Source organism: Mirounga leonina, unplaced genomic scaffold (genome assembly GCF_011800145.1).
Source record: "Mirounga leonina isolate KUSES-001 unplaced genomic scaffold, KU_Mleo_1.0 Mir_53, whole genome shotgun sequence".
In the NCBI taxonomy this organism is placed as follows: domain Eukaryota; kingdom Metazoa; phylum Chordata; class Mammalia; order Carnivora; family Phocidae; genus Mirounga; species Mirounga leonina.
This window is the reverse complement of record NW_023270807.1, coordinates 9,706,711-9,724,328: the sequence shown is the minus strand read 5'-3', so window position 1 is coordinate 9,724,328 and position 17,618 is coordinate 9,706,711. Positions and strand designations below refer to the sequence as shown.

The 17,618-nt window shown below is 58.8% G+C and overlaps 1 protein-coding gene and 1 long non-coding RNA gene across 5 annotated transcripts; one reads left to right on the top strand and one right to left on the bottom strand.

Moving 5' to 3' along the window:
* Positions 1 to 42: 42 nt before the first annotated feature.
* CUL7 (cullin 7) lies at positions 43 to 14,447 on the top strand. 3 transcript variants are annotated; one of them, XM_034991192.1, is made up of 26 exons: positions 47 to 349; positions 1,194 to 1,781; positions 2,329 to 2,480; positions 2,624 to 3,121; positions 3,631 to 3,769; positions 3,869 to 4,065; positions 4,359 to 4,569; positions 5,109 to 5,346; positions 5,437 to 5,542; positions 6,498 to 6,725; positions 7,019 to 7,109; positions 7,211 to 7,382; positions 7,562 to 7,667; positions 7,956 to 8,051; positions 8,241 to 8,416; positions 8,741 to 8,874; positions 9,189 to 9,371; positions 9,632 to 9,738; positions 9,822 to 10,004; positions 11,486 to 11,646; positions 11,807 to 12,023; positions 12,108 to 12,402; positions 13,139 to 13,284; positions 13,432 to 13,558; positions 13,635 to 13,840; positions 14,070 to 14,447. In XM_034991192.1, exons 2-26 carry the CDS (start codon positions 1,202 to 1,204, stop codon positions 14,391 to 14,393), a joined length of 5,073 nt encoding a protein of 1,690 aa, XP_034847083.1. In that variant the 5' UTR covers positions 47 to 349; positions 1,194 to 1,201; the 3' UTR covers positions 14,394 to 14,447. The 3 variants fall into 3 exon arrangements, with proteins under 3 accessions (XP_034847085.1, XP_034847083.1, XP_034847084.1); XM_034991193.1 differs by having other exon boundaries at positions 48 to 349; positions 12,126 to 12,402; XM_034991194.1 differs by lacking the exons at positions 12,108 to 12,402; positions 13,635 to 13,840; positions 14,070 to 14,447 and having other exon boundaries at positions 43 to 349; positions 13,432 to 13,447.
* Positions 12,410 to 13,151, bottom strand: LOC118001191. Of its 2 annotated transcripts, none has more exons than XR_004676638.1 (3): positions 12,981 to 13,151; positions 12,797 to 12,904; positions 12,410 to 12,567 (listed from the first exon to the last, which is right to left on the bottom strand). It is a non-coding gene; the product is annotated as an uncharacterized LOC118001191 (long non-coding RNA). The 2 variants fall into 2 exon arrangements; XR_004676639.1 differs by having other exon boundaries at positions 12,797 to 12,880.
* Positions 14,448 to 17,618: the final 3,171 nt, after the last annotated feature.

Genomic DNA, 17,618 nt, shown 5'->3' with positions numbered 1-17,618 from the left:
AGCCAGCGGAAACGAGCCGCCGCTCCGGGCGGGTGACGGCGCCCCCGGAGCTGGGCGAGCGGCGCCGCTGGCTGGGCCCGGTCCCACCCCGCCCTGGCTGGCCCGCCCCGGCGGCCTTGTGCGCGCGGACGGTGACAGTGGCCGCCCCGAGGGGCTCGGTCCCTGCGCGCCACGCCCCCTGCCCGCCCGCCTGTCCTTCGGAGGCACGCCCCTCCCGCCTCTCCGCTTCGACCCCCTCAGGGGCCCAGGCGGGGCCCAAATCTCCGCCAGCATCGCCGCCATCGTCTGCGCCGCGTCCCTAGCTCCGCGAAGGACAGGCCTCGCGCCGGGACCCCCATCGACTTCCGAGGTGGCCAGAGCCCCGCCGCGGCCCCTGCCCCTTCCCTGGGTTTTCCTCCGCACACTCGCCACCGGCCGAGCGCCCACCCGATCTCGCGCCACCCCCCTCAGCCCAGTTCCACAGTGCCTTGGGATTCTCGTCCATGTGGCCTAGCCCCCTCCCCCGCACCTTGCCGCGCGCCGCGGGCCCTCGCGTCCACCTGCCTCCCGCCGCTCACCCACCGGGTCTCCCGTGACCCTGTCCTGGGTCTCCCGTCTCCCCCACCGGCTTGCTGCTCCAGCGTCTCCAGTCGTCCGCGCCCGCAGCCCACCAGCCTCTCCCAGCCCATAGCGCCTTGCCCTCCCCCCACCCCACTCCACCAGCAGTTCTCCGGGTCTCTTGTCTCTGTGACATACTCCTGCGCTTCAACCATTGGACCTGGCGTCCCTTCCCAGACACACTCGGGGTCTCACTCCCCAACATGCCCCCCCCCCCCGCACCCGCACCCCCCCCTACACCCCTCTGGGCGTCCTGTATCTCCTTCTCAGGGCTGCTGCCTGTCCCAGGGCCTTGGGATTCACTTGTAACTCCAAGGCTGCCCTGCCCCCACTGTCCCCTTCCCACTGCTCCAAACCAACCCACTCCAGGCTGCAGGGCCTTGGACCCTCCTTTCAACCAAACTTTGTGTTCTTAGAACAAACACCCCAGTGTTCCCCTGCTGAGGCCTGGCCCCACCCAGCCTGCAGCAGGCAACTCCTGGGCCCTGCTTTACCCCAGTCAACGGGACAGCTGTTACCACATTTGCTTTCCCAACTCCTGGATGTCCTTGATTTTCATTTTAGCTTCCCTGTTCTCTTCTGCTTGTGTGTCTCAGGTGCCGGCATGGTAGGGGAGCTCCGCTACAGGGAATTCAGAGTGCCCCTGGGGCCGGGCTTGCACGCCTATCCGGACGAGCTGATCCGCCAGCGCGTGGGCCACGATGGGCATCCTGAGTACCAGATCCGCTGGCTCGTCCTCCGGCGCGGAGAAGACGGGGAAGGGGACTCTAGCCAAGTGGACTGCAAGGCTGAGCACATCCTGCTGTGGATGTCCAACGACGAGATCTATGCCAACTGCCACAAGATGCTGGACGAGGATGGACAAGTCATTGGGCCCTCGCAGGAGATTGCAGGGGATGCTGGGGCCCTGGACAAATCTGTGCTGGGGGAAATGGAAACCGATGTGAAGTCTTTGATTCAGAGGGCCCTCCGGCAGCTGGAGGAGTGTGCGGGCACCATCCCTCCTGCCCCTCTGCTTCACACGGTCCACGTACTCAGTGCCTACGCCAGTATCAAACCCCTGACCGGGGTGTTCAAAGACCCAAGGGTCCTGGACCTGCTCATGCACATGTTGAGTAGTCCTGATTATCAGATCCGCTGGAGCGCGGGCCGGATGATCCAAGCCCTGGCCTCCCATGATGCTGGTGAGGAACAGTGTGGGGCCAAAGGAAGGGGAAGCTAGGTCAGCCCAGGGCCCCACAGGACACTGTGGCAGGAGCCTCTGCCTCATCAGTGCCTGAATGATTCTGTTGCCCTTCTCTTTGAGGTGAAAGAAAAGGAGGTAGGAAGGTAGGTGGGGACATCTCTGTAGGAAGAGGAAGGCTGGCTCAGTCAGGAGAGCATGCGACTCTTCATCCCAGGGGTCGTGAGTTCAAGCCCCATTTTGGGCACAGAGTTTACTTAAAAAATAATAAAAGAAAGAGGAAGGGCTGAATCCTCAAGAACCTCCTATTAATTGGATCTCTATGCAAAGGAAGAGTTAAGATATTAGATTATTGCAGGATATATATGTATACGAAATACGTATATAGAAAAGATAGTAAGTGGTTGCTTTTGAAGCAAATCAGCAAATCATGTCATCCCTAATGCGTGGTGACAAAGGGATTGGACTGAGAGGGTAGAGGGTCTAGGAGGGAAGCCTGGGAAGGGCATGTGAGGAAGCCGTTACTGACTCTGGGGTGTGGGTTTCAGGGACCCGGACCCAGATCCTTCTGTCGCTGAGCCAGCAAGAGGCCATTGAGAAACACCTGGATTTTGACAGCCGCTGTGCTCTGCTAGCCCTGTTTGCACAGGCCACGCTCTCTGAACACCCCATGTCTTTCGAGGGCATTCAGCTGCCACAGGTATTCTGTGGGGAGGTACTGGGGGCGGGGGCTCTAAACAAGATCTAGGGACCAGGCCTTTGTACCTGTCCTTAAAGGATGGAGTGGAAAGAGGAGCTAAAGCTGGGACAAGGTGGATATAGGCCCACGGTTTCATCCCACAGGTCCCAGGAAGGCTGCTCTTCTCCCTGGTGAAGCGCTATTTGCATGTCACTTCCCTTCTGGACCAGCTGAATGACAGCACTGCAGAACCGGGAGCCCAGAACTCTGCTCCCGAGGAGTTGAGTGGGGAAAGGGATCGATTGGAGCTGGAGTTCAGCATGGCCATGGGCACGCTGATCTCAGAGCTGGTGCAGGCCATGCGCTGGGACTGGGCCTCGAGCAGACAGGGGCCCTCGGCACGGTCCTCCTGCTCCATCTTCCAGCCCCAGCTGGCAGAGGCCAACCCGGGGCTGCCTCCCACCCGGGCCCAGCCCTCCATTAGGAGGTCAAGGAGGTTCCGCCCTCGCTCTGAGTTTGCAAGTGGCAACACTTACGCCTTGTACGTGCGAGAGACGCTGCAGGCCGGGATGCGAGTGCGCATGCTGGAGGACTATGAGGAGGTCAGCGCTGGGGACGAGGGCGAGTTCCGTCAGAGCAACAATGGCGTGCCCCCCGTGCAGGTGAGCGAAGGTGCGTGGGGGACGCCGGTGGGGATCTAGCTGGGGGAGCATAACTGGGGCTTCTATGCAGGGGGCTCTGGCAGGCCACCCCGGGAGAAAACCTGGGGATTGGAATGGTTAAAGGGGGTCAGCAGGTAAGAGGGGGGCCATTTGGAGGGCCGAGAAAATCGGGGCTGGGGAGGCCATGAGTTCAGGAAGAAACGGATACGGCAAGACTTTCCCAAAGGTCAGGGTCAGGGAGAGAGTAGCTGAGGCCAGGAGGAAGGGGGTGGGGGGGGCATAAGCCATCAAGGATGGGTGGGAGAAGCAGAGCCTATTCCCATAGGAGAAGGCAGCCTTTGTGTGTATGTTCGTGTCCTCCATAGGCCAGCGTTGTATTGTTTGGAGGTTGTTCCAAACCTGGCCGGGTGGTCAGCCAGAGAGCTGTATGTTCTCATCATTGGGCCACCACTAGCCATTAAGTGAGCCATCTCTTCCCTTTCTCTCTCTTTTTTCCCCATGTCCTCCAGGTGTTTTGGGAGTCGACGGGCCGCACCTACTGGGTACACTGGCACATGCTGGAAATTCTGGGCTTTGAGGAAGACATTGAGGATGTGGTTGAGGCTGATGAGTACCACGGGGCAGCGGTCAGTGGAGCCCTGGGTGTAGGTGAGCCCGGAGAGGAAGCAGGGTCCACGCTGAGCACAGGAGCAGTGGTCTGGCCCGGCAGACAATGACATCTCTGGGCCCTCTGACCTGTTTCCACAGCTCTGCCCTCCTGGAGGTGGAAGCCCATGAAAGAGCTCTATGCAGTGCCCTATGTTCTGCCTGAGGATGAGGATGCTGAAGAGAGTGAACACCTGTCCCAGGCGGAGTGGTGGGAACTCCTCTTCTTCATCAAGAAGCTCAATGGACCCAACCATCAGGAGGTTCTCCAGATCCTCCAGGAGAACTTGGATGGGGAGGTAGAGCCAGCCTGGAGACACCCAGAAGTCGGAGGGCTCATGGCAAGGGCTGGACTGATAGAGCATTTGGGAGGCTTAGGATGGGGAGTGGAGGTCCACAGTGTAAGGGGCTGCAGGGGAGGGATCTAGAATGTTCAGAGGCATTGGCAAGCTGTGTGCGAGGAGGCAGCTGCCAGCCAGGAGAGCTTCAGGATGGAGAAGGCCTGTGTGGAGATCCCCACCCCTACCAAGTGGCCCCTGGAGCCTCTGTGCCGGCAGGGCTACCCACAGTGAGACCTTCTCCCCGACAACAGGTTCTGGATGATGAGATCCTAGCTGAGCTGGCCGTGCCCATAGAGTTGGCCCAGGACCTGCTGCTGGCTCTGCCACAGCGACTCGATGACAGCGCTCTCAGGGACCTGCTCAACTGCCGTGTCTACAGGAAATATGGGCCCGAGGCCCTGGCGAGGCAGCCAGCTTACCCAACCCTGCTGGAAGCCCGGGCCCAGCCTCAGGAATCAGCAGGTGCAGCCAGAGGGGAAGGTGGGGTGCTAGACAGACTTTGCAGCAGTTCTGCAGGCTGGCCTCTGGGAGGGCTTCAGCCCAGGAGAAGTGTCTGTGCCAATTCTGGTGCCCTCCTGTCTGGAAGAGTTGGCACCTGAGGAAGAAGATGAAGCGTAGAGCAGCTCCCTCCAGCGAGCGGGAGAGGATGGAAAGTCAGAACATTGAAAGAGATCTGAAGCCTCATAAGCCCCCACATTGAACTTTTTCTGTTGCAGAGAAAGCCAAATTATTGCGTGCTTTTAGATACAGGGAAATGCTCTGCTATTTGCAGACGGGAGGCTCCTTTGCTATTTTAAGAATATAAAACACAAGATTTGTCACAGAGCAGTCTTATAAATACATTAAGAGATGCTCTAAGATCCCCATACTAATTTTTAGGGGGACCTCCCCCCGCAAAAAAACATTTTTAGGAGAGATTAGGAGTTATAATTGTGTCTGTCCTTTTCTGATCTTAACCGCACCGACCACGGCCAACTCTTGTGACGTCCACCTTCCTGTAGGAAAAGAACCCCCAACTCAGTATCCCGATACTCCTCTGCGGCGACTGATGGAGGGCTGCGGTCCGCCTGGGAGAAACTTCCTGGACCTGGAGCAAGCCCTCAGCTCGGGGCGGCCCCAGGAGACAGAGATCAAGCCGTTCCTGCTCCAGCTGCAGTGGCAGCCCCAGCCCTTCCTTACCCTGATGCGGAGCCTGGCCAGCCCGGCGGCCAACAAGCCCCTGCACCTGACCGTTCTGAGGTGAGGGGGTGGGGCAGGGCATGGGGCCAAGGGGTCTCTGAGGCTAGCTGCACATCTCTCTCCTCCTGCCTCCCCACCTCCACTCCCCAGAATCCTGATGCAGCTGGTGGACTTCCCCGAGGCACTGCTTCTCCCCTGGCACGAGGCCATGGACGCCTGCATGGCCTGCCTGCGGTCACCAGACACTGACCGAGAGGTACCCCCACCCTGCTCTGCGGAGATGCTGCTGGAGGGAGAGGCCGCAAGGCAGCCTCTGACGAGGCAGGCCCCCTGGGCCAGGCTCCGGAGGGCACAATGGAGCCTCTGTGCTCCTGGTTTGGGATTTGTTTTTAAAATCGAATTTTTTTTTTTTTCAAATAGGTAATACATTCATACAGTTACAAATCAAAACAGTAGAACAAGGTCTACACTGAGAATTCTCACTTCCACTGTTCTCACTTCCACCTAATTTTCCCATTGCCTCTCCCCAAGTCCCTTATTGGTTACCACTCATATTAATTTATGTGTACTTCCTGTGGGCCTTATGCAAATATAAATAAGCCCAAGCGTTTGATCTTATTTGCCATCTCCTTTCTTACACAAAGGTTACGTCTATATTACATGAGAAGCCTCAGTAGCTCCTGTTTGGTTGGGCCTGTTGGGGGACGGGGGGATGCAGGAGGCAGAGGGATCAGCATACCTCAGGGCCCCCCGCCCCAGAGAGGTCCTGGGCTTGGAAGGCCTGGCAGGGTGTGTCTGCCGTGCACACCTTTGGCGGTTACCCAGATTTTCATTTCGCAGGTGGACTCACTGAGTGTCCCTCTCCACCCCCTCCCTGCCACCAGGTATCTGTGCTTGGGGCCTGAGCATCTCAAAATGCAGCCCCACAACTGGTTCTTGGGACATGGCCTAAAAAGGAACCACCTGGGAAGCTCTCTGCACCTATTGCCAACATAATCAGTCGTCAAGCACCCCAGGATGGCAGAGCATCTCTTAGCTTTTCCGTGTCTGCCTCGGGTTCTCCAACTCCACCCAGCCCTTGTTCCTGTTGTCCATTCACTGCAGTAGCCCTAGCACCTATATACCACAGTGGGTGCATAGTAAATACTCCAGAAGATTCCCTGTGGCCCGGGCCTCGTCCCCTTTATTCACCAGCCCTGTCCCCACCTCAGGTGCTCCAGGAGCTGATCTTTTTCCTGCACCGCCTAGCCTCCGTGAGCAGGGACTATGCTGTGGTGCTGAATCAGCTTGGAGCCCGAGATGCCATCTCCAAGGCCCTGGAAAAGCACCTGGGAAAACTGGAGCTGGCTCAGGAGCTGCGGGACATGGTGTTCAAGTGTGAGAAGCATGCCCACCTCTACCGGAAACTCACCACCAACATCCTGGGAGGCTGTATCCAGGTCAGGAGGGAGGACAGGGGGCTGCTTGTGGGTTCGCCTCTGGGTAAGAACATGAGCTCTGAGCAGTGGCGGGGGAAGAGGCTGTATTCCTGCAGCTGGGAAAGGCAGGAGAGTCCAGTGAACCCAAGGGCATTTGTTCTCTGCACCCCCTTCCCCACCAGGCCCTGCCGCGCCAGGGTTCTGGAGGAAGTCCCATTGCTGCTGGGTCTTTCTTCCATACGTGTTTGCATGTGCTCTCCACATGTGCTCCTCCCTCCTCCCCGAGCCGCTTCTCTCTGATGTTCCGGCTGCAGATGGTGCTGGGCCAGATCGAAGACCATAGACGGACCCACCGACCCATCAACATCCCCTTCTTTGACGTGTTCCTCAGATATCTGTGCCAGGGTCTGTGCCTGTCCCCGCCTTACGCCACACCCCTACGCCTGTGTCTGTTTTCCCCCCACACCTACCGGGCTCTGACGGCCGCCCCTCCCCCTTGCCCTCAGGCTCCAGTGTGGAAGTGAAGGAGGACAAGTGCTGGGAGAAGGTGGAGGTGTCCTCCAACCCACACCGGGCCAGCAAGCTGATGGACCGCAACCCCAAGACCTACTGGGAGTCCAGCGGCAGCGCCGGCTCCCACTACATCACCTTGCACATGCGCCAGGGCGTCCTCATCAGGTAACGCGCCCCACGGCATACGCACTTTGTCGTGTTTGTCTTGGGGGAAGCACGTGTTTGTCTTGGGGGAAGCACCACGGCCCCCCTCGAGCCCACACATGACCAGAGAGTCCCCTTGGCTGTGTCTCCAAGGACACGACTCGTTCCGGTCCTGATGGTTTCCTCATCCCTGCTCCCAGGCAGCTAACTCTGCTGGTGGCTGGCGAAGACTCGAGCTACATGCCGGCCAGGGTGGTGGTGTTTGGGGGCGACAGCGCCAGCTCTCTTAACACACAACTCAACTCGGTAGGGACCCGCATGCCATTAGATCAGCCTTCACAGGGCCCGCCCTCCTGCCCAGACTCCTGAACGCCTGAGTTCTTCCCGTCTGGAGCCCCCTAGGAAGTAGAGTCCTTTCTCCCTGTGCCGTTGTGACGACATCAGGCCCCAAGCAGTGAGGGTGGCATTGGGAGCCCTTGGTCAGGACCCCACACCCGCCTGGGCTGAGGGAGGAGGGAACAGGAGCCGGTGTGGGTGCTGTGAGCACTGCCATCCACACACGGGGAGCTGACAGCCCCCTGTGCCCCGCACCAGGTCAACGTGATGCCCTCCGCCAGCCGGGTGATCCTCCTGGAGAACCTGAACCGCTTCTGGCCCATCATCCAGATCCGCATAAAGCGCTGCCAGCAGGTTTGCCAGGGGCCTGGGGTGTGGTTTAGGGCTGTGGAGTTCTGGGTTCTGTACCTGTTGCAGATCTTGAGCCAGGGCTCCAGCCCAGGGCAAGGGCAACTCCAGGAGTAAGGCACAAAGGTGTGCCTGACCCCAGTGCACTCAGAGGGGGGCGTGGGGCAGCTGAAGACAGGCCTGTGTCCCTCGCAGGGTGGCATCGACACGCGCATCCGGGGGTTGGAGGTCCTGGGCCCCAAGCCCACCTTCTGGCCGGTGTTTCGGGAGCAGCTGTGCCGTCATACACGCCTTTTCTACATGGTGCGGGCCCAGGCCTGGAGCCAGGACATAGCGGAGGACCGCCGGAGCCTCCTGCACCTGAGTTCTAGGTGTGCGCGAGCATGTGTGTGTGGCTGTGTGTGTGTGTGAAAGGTAAGAGTATACCCTGGGTGGGGTTCGAGGGAGGGTTAACATGCTTGGGGAGGCGGCTGGGGTGTTCTACAGTTTGGGGAAGGAAAGAAAGAATGGAAAGAAGAGACTTCTGTGGTGGGCGGGGGGTGGGATGTGCCAGTTAACGCAGGGGAGCTTCGAAGTACTGGGTAGAGATTGGGTCTGGCTGGTAGGGGCTAGCCGGGCCGTCTTAGGCTGGGCAAATGCTGGGGTAACTTACGCCTCGAGCCCCTGACACCTGCCTCCCCCATCCTCACCCCCAGACTCAACGGGGCTCTGCGCCAGGAGCAGAATTTTGCCGATCGCTTCCTCCCTGATGACGAGGCCGCCCAAGCGCTGGGCAAGACCTGCTGGGAGGCCCTGGTCAGCCCCCTGGTGCAGAACATCACCTCCCCCGGTAACCGTCCTGACCCTTGGCCCCACTAACCAGCCCCTTCTTGCTCTGCCGTAGAGCCACCTGCATTATGTTCTTGGCCCTTTTGGTACCTGCAGTGGTTTGGTACCCCAGTGCCCCTCTTCTCCCAGCCCAGGGGCCATCTCCTTTCCCATGTCTCCCAGCTGACACCATAAAGGGGGCCTTGCTAGCTGCCCCCACCCCCGCCACCCGGTACCTTCCGTCCGATCCCTCATTCTCGGTGCTTCTGTCCAGCCCAGCCTCTCCCACTGCCCTGGAGACACGCCCTGCCTTGGCTTGTTTTTCCCCACCTCCAGATGAGGATGGCATCAGCCCCCTGGGCTGGCTGCTGGACCAGTACCTGGAGTGTCGGGAGGCGGCCCACAACCCCCAGAGCCGCGCGGCTGCTTTCTCCTCCCGGGTGCGCCGCCTCACCCACCTGCTCGTGCACGTGGAGCCCTGCGAGGCGCCCCCTCCAGCGGTGGCCGCTCCCCGGCCCAGTGAGTACCTGCGGTTCCGGTGGGAGGTCGGTGAGAAGCGTCTCTCTGCGGCCCCCCGCTCGCACCCTCCAGCCTTCCGTCTCACGCTTTCCCGCCCCACCCAGCTGTTCATCTTCCCGGTTTGTGTCACCCCCACCCAGGAGCCTCACGGCGGGGAGGGGGCGGGCAGCACGTCAGGAAAGGCCCCAGGGCTCACCCTGGTCTGAGGACCCCCAAGCTGAGGGCTGCCCCTGCCTCCGGCCCTTCCCCTGTCTCCACAGAGGGCAGAAACCGCAGCCACGACTGGAGCTCCCTGGCCACCCGGGGGCTTCCCAGCAGCATCGTGAGAAACCTGACCCGCTGTTGGCGGGCGGTGGTGGAGGAGCAGGTGGGCAGGAGCAGGTGCCGGGGAGGGGAGGCGGCCGGCGGCCTGCGGGGCCGTGCCCTCACGCCGCGGCCGCCTCCCTGCAGGCCAGCAGCTTCCTGACCTCGCGCTGGCGGGATGACGACTTCGTGCCGCGCTACTGCGAACACTTTCACAGCCTGCAGAAGTCCAGCTCCGAGCTGTTCGGGCCCAGGGCGGCCTTCTTGCTAGCCCTGCACAACGGCTGTGCTGGGGGCCTGCTGAAGCTCCCGTTCCTCAAAGCTGCCCACGTGAGCCTCCCGCCTTGCCTCTGGCCCGCGCCCCTCCCTGCAGTCGCTCCGTGCCCCCCTCCTCACAGCGGCGTCCCTTCCGTGCCCATTCAGCAAGGGCCGGGGCTTGCGTAGAACCATGTGTTTGAGAGCTCAAACACCAAAGACACAGATAGTGACCTGCAGCGTGCTCTCCTAATACTATCTTGATACACTTGCTCTTTCTGTTTGTGTGCACGGTTTAACACTTTACCCACAAGTAGCTAAAATGCTTTATGCTGGTGTCTTTTGACCATTATATATACATATTTTAAGATTTTATTTATTTGAGATAGAGATAGCGCATGAGTCGGGGGGAGGGGCAGAGGGAGAGGGAGAAGCAGGCTCCCCGCTGAGCAGGGAGCCCGTTGTGGGGCTCCATCCCAGGACCCTGGGATCATGACCTGAGCCGAAGGCAGACACTTAACGACTGAGCCACCCAGGCGCCCTTGACTGTTACCTTAAAAGCCTTTTTCAGTGTTGCTTTGTCCTTATTTTTTATTTTTGTATGAATTCCATCTAACGGATGTACTAGAATTTTTTTTTTTTTTTTAGATTTTATTTATTTATTTGACAGAGACAGAGACAGCGAGAGCAGGAACACAAGCAGGGGGAGTGGGAGAGGGAGAAGCAGGCTTCCCGCTGAGCCGGGAGCCCGATGTGGGACTCGATCCCAGGACCCCGGGATCATGACCTGAGCTGAAGGCAGTCGCTTAACCAACTGAGCCACCCAGGCGCCCACGGATGTACTAGAATTTACTACACCATTCCCAGCATTCCATAGATGTGTAATAAGTGCTTCAGATGTGTCCGGCACTGTGATAAGAGCTGAAGATAGACAAAGTCCCTCTCCTCAAAGTTTGCAGGCTTCCTGGGAAGGTGCACGGTTGGGCAGGTGATAAAGTCAGCCAGGCTAAGCGCTGCAGGGGGAGCTGAACAGCGGCTGCTCGAGTTGCTTCTGGCCCTTCCGTCTGATCAGTGACACTGCAGTGGGACCATCTCTGTGCACATAAATCATTTCCTCACATTAAATTATTGTGATTAGATTAATTTTTAGAAACGTTCAGTGTGAAAAAAACACCTCCTGGGGCGCCTGAGTGGCTCAGTCGTTAAGCGTCTGCCTTCGGCTCAGGTCATGATCCCAGGGTCCTGGGATCGAGCCCCGCATCGGGCTCCCTGCTCGGCGGGAAGCCTGCTTCTCCCTCTCCTACTCCCCCTGCTTGTGTTCCCTCTCTCGCTGTGTCTCTCTCTGTCAAATAAATAAATAAAATCTCTAAAAAAAAACTACCTCCTAATTGTTAACTTGCATAACTGTTGACGGTTTTATAAAAGAGTTCTGTAAGTGTCGCCCACCTTGGGAAGCAGCTCAGCTGTTCTATGCACTTGCTCAGACCTTCCTCTCTGCCCCGTCCCCTCCTCCAGTCGCCTGACCGTGGTTTCCCTGTGCCCTTCTCCGTGCGCAGGTGAGCGAGCAGTTCGCCCGGCACATCGACCAGCGGATCCAGGGCAGCAGGATTGGCGGAGCCCGGGGGATGGAGATGCTGGGGCAGCTGCAGCGCTGCCTGGAGACGGTCCTCATCTTCTCCGGCCTGGAGATAGCCACCACCTTCGAGCATTACTACCAGTGAGTGCAGACCTGGGGGGTGGGGGCGCGGGGGGACACGGATGGCAGAGGCGGGGGCAGGGCCGGCGCCAGCTCACGGGCCCGGGGAGTCCGGGCTTCGGGCGGGGGGGACCGAGCTGCCGCCGCACTGAGGCTCAGCCCTGCTCTGCGTGTGCTGCAGGCACTACATGGCAGACCGTCTCCTGAGCTTGGGCTCGAGCTGGCTGGAGGGGGCTGTGCTGGAGCAGATCGGCCTCTGCTTCCCCAACCGCCTCCCCCAGCAGATGCTGCGCAGCCTGAGCACCTCCGAGGAGCTGCAACGCCAGTTTCACGTCTACCAGCTCCAGCGGCTCGATCAGGAACTCCTGAAGCTGGACGACACCGAGAAGAAGATACAGGTGGGCGTGGGCGCTGGCCAAGGGAGGGTGGGAAGGGAGGGAGGCGAGGAGTAGACCAGAGGAGGCCCAGCGGCTGTCGGGCAGCCCGTGTTTCTTCCTCAGGGGTGCCTCGAGGCCAGTGACAAGGAGCACAAGGAGGAGAAGGCAGAGGAAGCAGAGGGAGCTGGGGCAGCAACAGCCACAGACATGGCGGGGGAGGAGGACGAGGAGGAAGATGAGGATCTCTACTATGAGGGGGCCATGCCCGAAGTGTCCGTGCTAGTCCTGTCCCCACGCTGCTGGCCCATTGCCTCCATCCGCCACACGCTGAACCCCCGAACCTGCCTGCCCTCCTACCTCAGGGGCACTTTGAACCGCTACTCCAACTTCTACAGCAAGAGTGAGGAGCCAGGAAGAGGATGGCATTCAGGGAGGGAGCCTGCGGGTGGGGTGGGCCCTGGGGTGAGAGCCTCAGTGGAGTGGATTTGAGAAGAAAGGAGCTTACGTTTGGGGTGAGGGCAGGGGCTATCAAGCACCAGGTCCCCAGACTGTTGCCTTTTCTGTCCTAAAAACAAACACAGGACTCTCTTTAGAGAGTGGGAGGTGGGGAGGATGGAAGCAGGGGCATCTGAGGCCACCAGGAAGGACTTGCCCCCCGTGGCAGGGGTCTGGCTCCTGGTCAGTCATCATCCCCTGAGCTTCCCACTGGGGGCTGGTCCTGGGCTGGGCAGCAGCATAGGGAGAAGAGACTCAGACCCTGCCCTCAGGGGGGGTTGGGGGGCTCCCAGACTAACCAGGGAGACCTCATTCCCTCTTTCATCGTGGATAGTCCAGTTTGATGAGAGCCCAGGCCTTCCTCACTTCATGGTTTTGTCTCCCTAGGAAAAAAAAAGGGAGGGGAACTTCTGGAAGGCACTGATCAGAGTCCCCTGGCACAAGGCGAGGCACGGGGTGGGCTGCCAGATACCTGAGGCTTACCCAAGAGGGGCACGGTGAAGGCTGAGCTCTGGAAGTTCAGGAAGCACAGGATCCATGAACACTGGGGTGCACGCTTGGCAGAGATTAGCAGGGGCAGGGCTCAACCAACAGTCCCCCCTCACCAGCCCTGACCCCCTTCTCTCCCTGACCTGTCTCAGGTCAGAGCTACCCGGCCCTGGACATGGGACCCCATCGGCGGCTGCAGTGGACGTGGTTGGGCCGGGCTGAGCTGCAGTTTGGGGACCAGACCCTGCACGTGTCCACCGTGCAGATGTGGTTGCTGTTGTATCTCAACGAGCTGAAGGTGGCCCAGCCCAGCTAGGCAGCCCTGCTCTCTGTACCTTGTCCCTCACCCCTCTTCCCTAAACCTCAACTCCCTATCCTCCCTCCCTCTCCCTTCTCTGCTCCACTCTTTGGGGAAGCCCTGAGTATTTCCTTCGTCTTCTCTAAGGCTGTCTCCGTGGAGAGTCTGCTGGCACTCTCTGGGCTCTCTCCAGACATGCTCGATCAGGCGATTGGGCCTCTTACCTCTTCGAGAGGCCCCCTGGACCTTCAAGAGCAAAAGGGTGTCCCAGGAGGTATGTACTTGGGGAGAGGGGCCTCTGCTCTCAGCCTCCTCGTGGGCCCCCCACTGGTGACTAGTGCTTATTTCAGGGGTGCTCAAGATTCGAGATGCCAGCGAGGAGCCCAGGCCAAGGAGGGGCAACGTGTGGCTCATCCCACCTCAGACATACCTGAAAGCTGAGGATGAAGAGGGTCGGAACTTGGAGAAGAGACGGAACCTTCTGAACTGCCTCATTGTCCGAATGCTCAAGGCACATGGGGACGAGGGACTGCACATCGACCAGCTTGTCTGTCGGGTAGGCGGGGGGGGTGGGGGGGGAGGGCGCTTCGGGGTCGGGGGCAGCCCACAGGAGGAGGCCTGTCCACCTTGGAAGCCTCTGGCTCACCATGGAGCCTGTAGGTGGATGAGGGGGGAGGCTGGGGCACGCCTAAAGGCCTTAGAGCTCACTGGCTGGCAGTGGGAGCTCGAGGTGGAGTCAGCTGGGTGCCTGCCACCTGCTGTGTCCCCTTCCCTCTCCTTCCCAGGTCCTGGACGCTTGGCAGAAGGGCCCATGTCCTCCCCGGGGTTTGGTCAGCAGCCTCGGTAGGGGGTCTGCCTGCAACAGTACCGATGTCCTCTCCTGTATCCTGCACCTCCTGGGCCAGGGCACCGTGAGGCGCCATGACGACCGGCCCCACACACTGTCCTATGCGGTCCCCGTGACGGTGATGGAGCCTCACACCGAGTCCCTGAACCCAGGCTCTTCAGGCCCCAACCCACCCCTCACCTTCCATACCCTGCAGATCCGCTCTCGGGGCGTGCCCTACGCCTCCTGCAGCAGCACCCAGAGCTTCTCCACCTTCCGGTAGCCCTGGAGATGGGACCAGTGCTTTCTACGGAAATAAAGTGCGGGAGTTTGATTACGTGGCCTGTGTGGTGAGTGCTAAGGCTCTGCTGGGCAGCGGAGACTTCCTGGCTGGAGAGGGAGCGGAGCCCTCTGGCTCTGAGGCCGCGTCGTCCCATGCCAGGAGTCACTGCCAGGGTGAAGTTGGCAGCCTGGGGAGAGCACTGGAGGGAGTCAGGTGTGTGGGGGGCGGTAAGTAGACAAGACAGGGCTGGACCTCCAGCCCTTCTCAGAGAGTCTGTGGTCAGAAGTGCTTTCACCTGGCAGGCTGGAGACCCAAGTCCCCCTTGCCGCACGCTCAGTGGCTTGTAACTTGGGCAGATTGTTAAGCAGGGCTCCACCGTTTTCATTTGTGGAATTGGACCAGAGTCCCCGTGGGTTCTGACGAGCACCAGGTATGGGAGCATTTGACGTGCCAGTGAATCACTCTTTTGGGCACCGCACCCAGCAGTGAGTGTAATGCATGGTAAGATAAAGGACCCTGGTGGCCACTGCAGGCACCCAGGAGCCTGAATATGCATTCCATCCCAAAGCTTTAGGATCTGGGTTGGAAGCAGACCTAGAAGGAACTGCAGCTCCCTTGAGCCCCTCCTCGCTGCGCTCTTCGGGTCGTGTAGAGCTGCTCTTGCCAAAGCCAGACCCCCACTAGCACCATGGGTGGGCCACTGTTGGGGAGGCTTGCTCCGTGCTGCTGACTGCCTCCCCTGGCCCCGCCCACACTGAGGCAGGGCGGGGCGGGCTGGGGGACCCAGTGCCAGGGGAGGAGCTCTGCATCTCGCAGGCGCTATTACGGGGGTCAGGAAGGAGTGACGCAGGCATCCTGAGTCCAAGGTTCTTGCAGCCAAGAGATGACTAGGAGAAGGCTACAGAAGAAAGGTGGGGGAGGATTGAGGGAGTCACATGGTGAGAGAGGACACAGAAGCCAGACAGAGGGAACTGGGTGCCACCCAAGACAGAGATTTGGAATAGAATCTGTAAGGGAAAAAGGCCAGGGCTTGGGAGAGTCAGGACGCCCAGGACAAGACAGCAAAACGGAGGGCAAACAGGGCAGCCACCGAGGGCCCATGCATGCTTTACTTTGCAGTATGGTGGCCCCATGGTGCTGTGGGTGGTTCTCAGAGCAGAACTCTCTGGTAGGTCCACGCTAGTCCACGACACAGAAGACTGGCAGCAGGCCAGGGCAGCACTGGGCCCCAGGGCACACGGGGTTGTTGCAGTTTGTCACTTAGGTGCCTCTCCGCCTTCGTGTCAGAGATCATGGCCTAGCTCCTTTATGCGCCCAGGCCGTGCCCTTATTCTTGAGCTAGCTCTTACGAGCCAGAACTTTTTGCCCTCTTCTGGGTTCTCATGCTCTTTCTGAGCCTGTCCTTCTCCATCAGAAACCCAGAGAGGCTCCAAGCTCTAGTAGCCAGATCAGAATGCAGCACATGGAGGGGACAGGAGGGGACTTTGCCCCCCTGCACTGCAGCTGTGCCCACAGGCTCCCGCATGGGCCGTGCTGTAGGCTCAACCCCTCAGCCTCCCACAGGGTGCCTACCTGCTTATCTGTAACGGACGAGTCTCTTGCAAATTCTTACGGGAAGAACACACCAGTCTTGGCCCCAGTTCCCTGCTTGTTCCTGCCTGCAGTCCAGTTCCTGTGCCCTCAGCACACAATGTAACCCCACCTCCACTCTGGCCTGATTTGTCCAGACGCAGCCACCCAGGTGAGCAGTCCCGACTGCCCGCTCACCAGCACCAGTGAAAACGTGAGCCTCCTCCCCTGCCCTCAGGACTTGCCGTCCATCCAGGGCACATGCTTCCTGTCTGACTCGGACAGAAGTTCGCTCCCCTGCGCCCCTTGTGAGACCCTCCTCACAGCCTCGGTTCCTTATATCCCAGACAGCTGGCTGTACACAAAGGATCGCATATTGATTCCACTTACAGGGAATGTTCTAAAATAGGCAAATCTAGAGACAAAGCGGTTTAGTGGCTGCCTAGGGCTGGGGAGATTGGGAAGAAATGGGGAGTGTCGGCTAGACACTCAAAAATGTTACAAAATTGTGATGGTTGCACTACTCTGTGAATAGACTAAAAACCATTGAATTGTACAATTTTTTTTCAAAAAAATTTTTTTTAAAGATTTTATTTATTTGACAGAGAGACACAGCGAGAGAGGGAACACAAGCAGGGGGAGTGGGAGAGGGAGAAGCAGGTTTCCCATGGAGCAAGGAGCTGAATGCGGGAGTCAATCCCAGGACTCTGGGATCATGACCTGAGCCGAAGGCAGACGCTTAACGACCAAGCCACCCAGGCGCCCCCGAATTGTACAATTTAAATGGGTAAACTAAATTATATCTCAGTATGTTGCCAATAAAAACCAGAAACAAGCAGACCAACTAACCCATAGCTAAAGCTCCGAGCTCTCCAATGTCTCCCGTGGATCCTTGGTGAAGGGGAAAAGTGGCCATCTGAAGGCCTGGGGGTGGGGGTGGCAATACAACCCAGTGGTGGACGTGCATCGTGTTTTGACTACCGTTCATCTGAAGCCCCTTCTCATACTCGGGAACGCCACACAAATCACGAAAGGAAACAGAGCCCACCTCCCACCACATACAGGACCAGATACTTGGCTTTCCCAGCTATCCCCCTGCAGCCATATAACCACGGCTTAGCCAAGAAAATGCCTCTGCCAGGAATTTCTCAATCTAGAGCAAAGCAGGAAGGAAAAGCGGAATACCTCTGGTGGCAGCCAGGAGATCTTCACCACACTCTGGTTCCCAGGTAGGATTTAGGGTGCTTGTAAGGGCTCAGACTTATCTGCCAGCCACCATTCCTTTTTTTTTTTTTTTTTAAACTCTTCTCAAGGCTTGGGGTGCCTGGGTGGCTCAGCCATTAAATGTCTGCCTTCGGCTCAGGTCATGATCCCAGGGTCCTGGATCGAGCCCCATATCAGGCTCCCTGCTCCTGCAGGAAGCCTGCTTCTCCCTCTCTCAGTCTGCTTGTGTTCCCTCTCTCACTGTGTTGTGTCTCTTTCTGTCAAATAAATAAATAAAATCTTAAAAAAAAAAACACAAAACTTTTCTCAAGCCTTAGTGTTTCTGTGAGCCTAAGAGTTCAATAGTCTTTTTCTGCTTTTATCAGCCAGAATCTGTTCTTTGGCTCTGAAGTAGGATTGACACATGTGACATCAGGGACCCCATAGCACTGG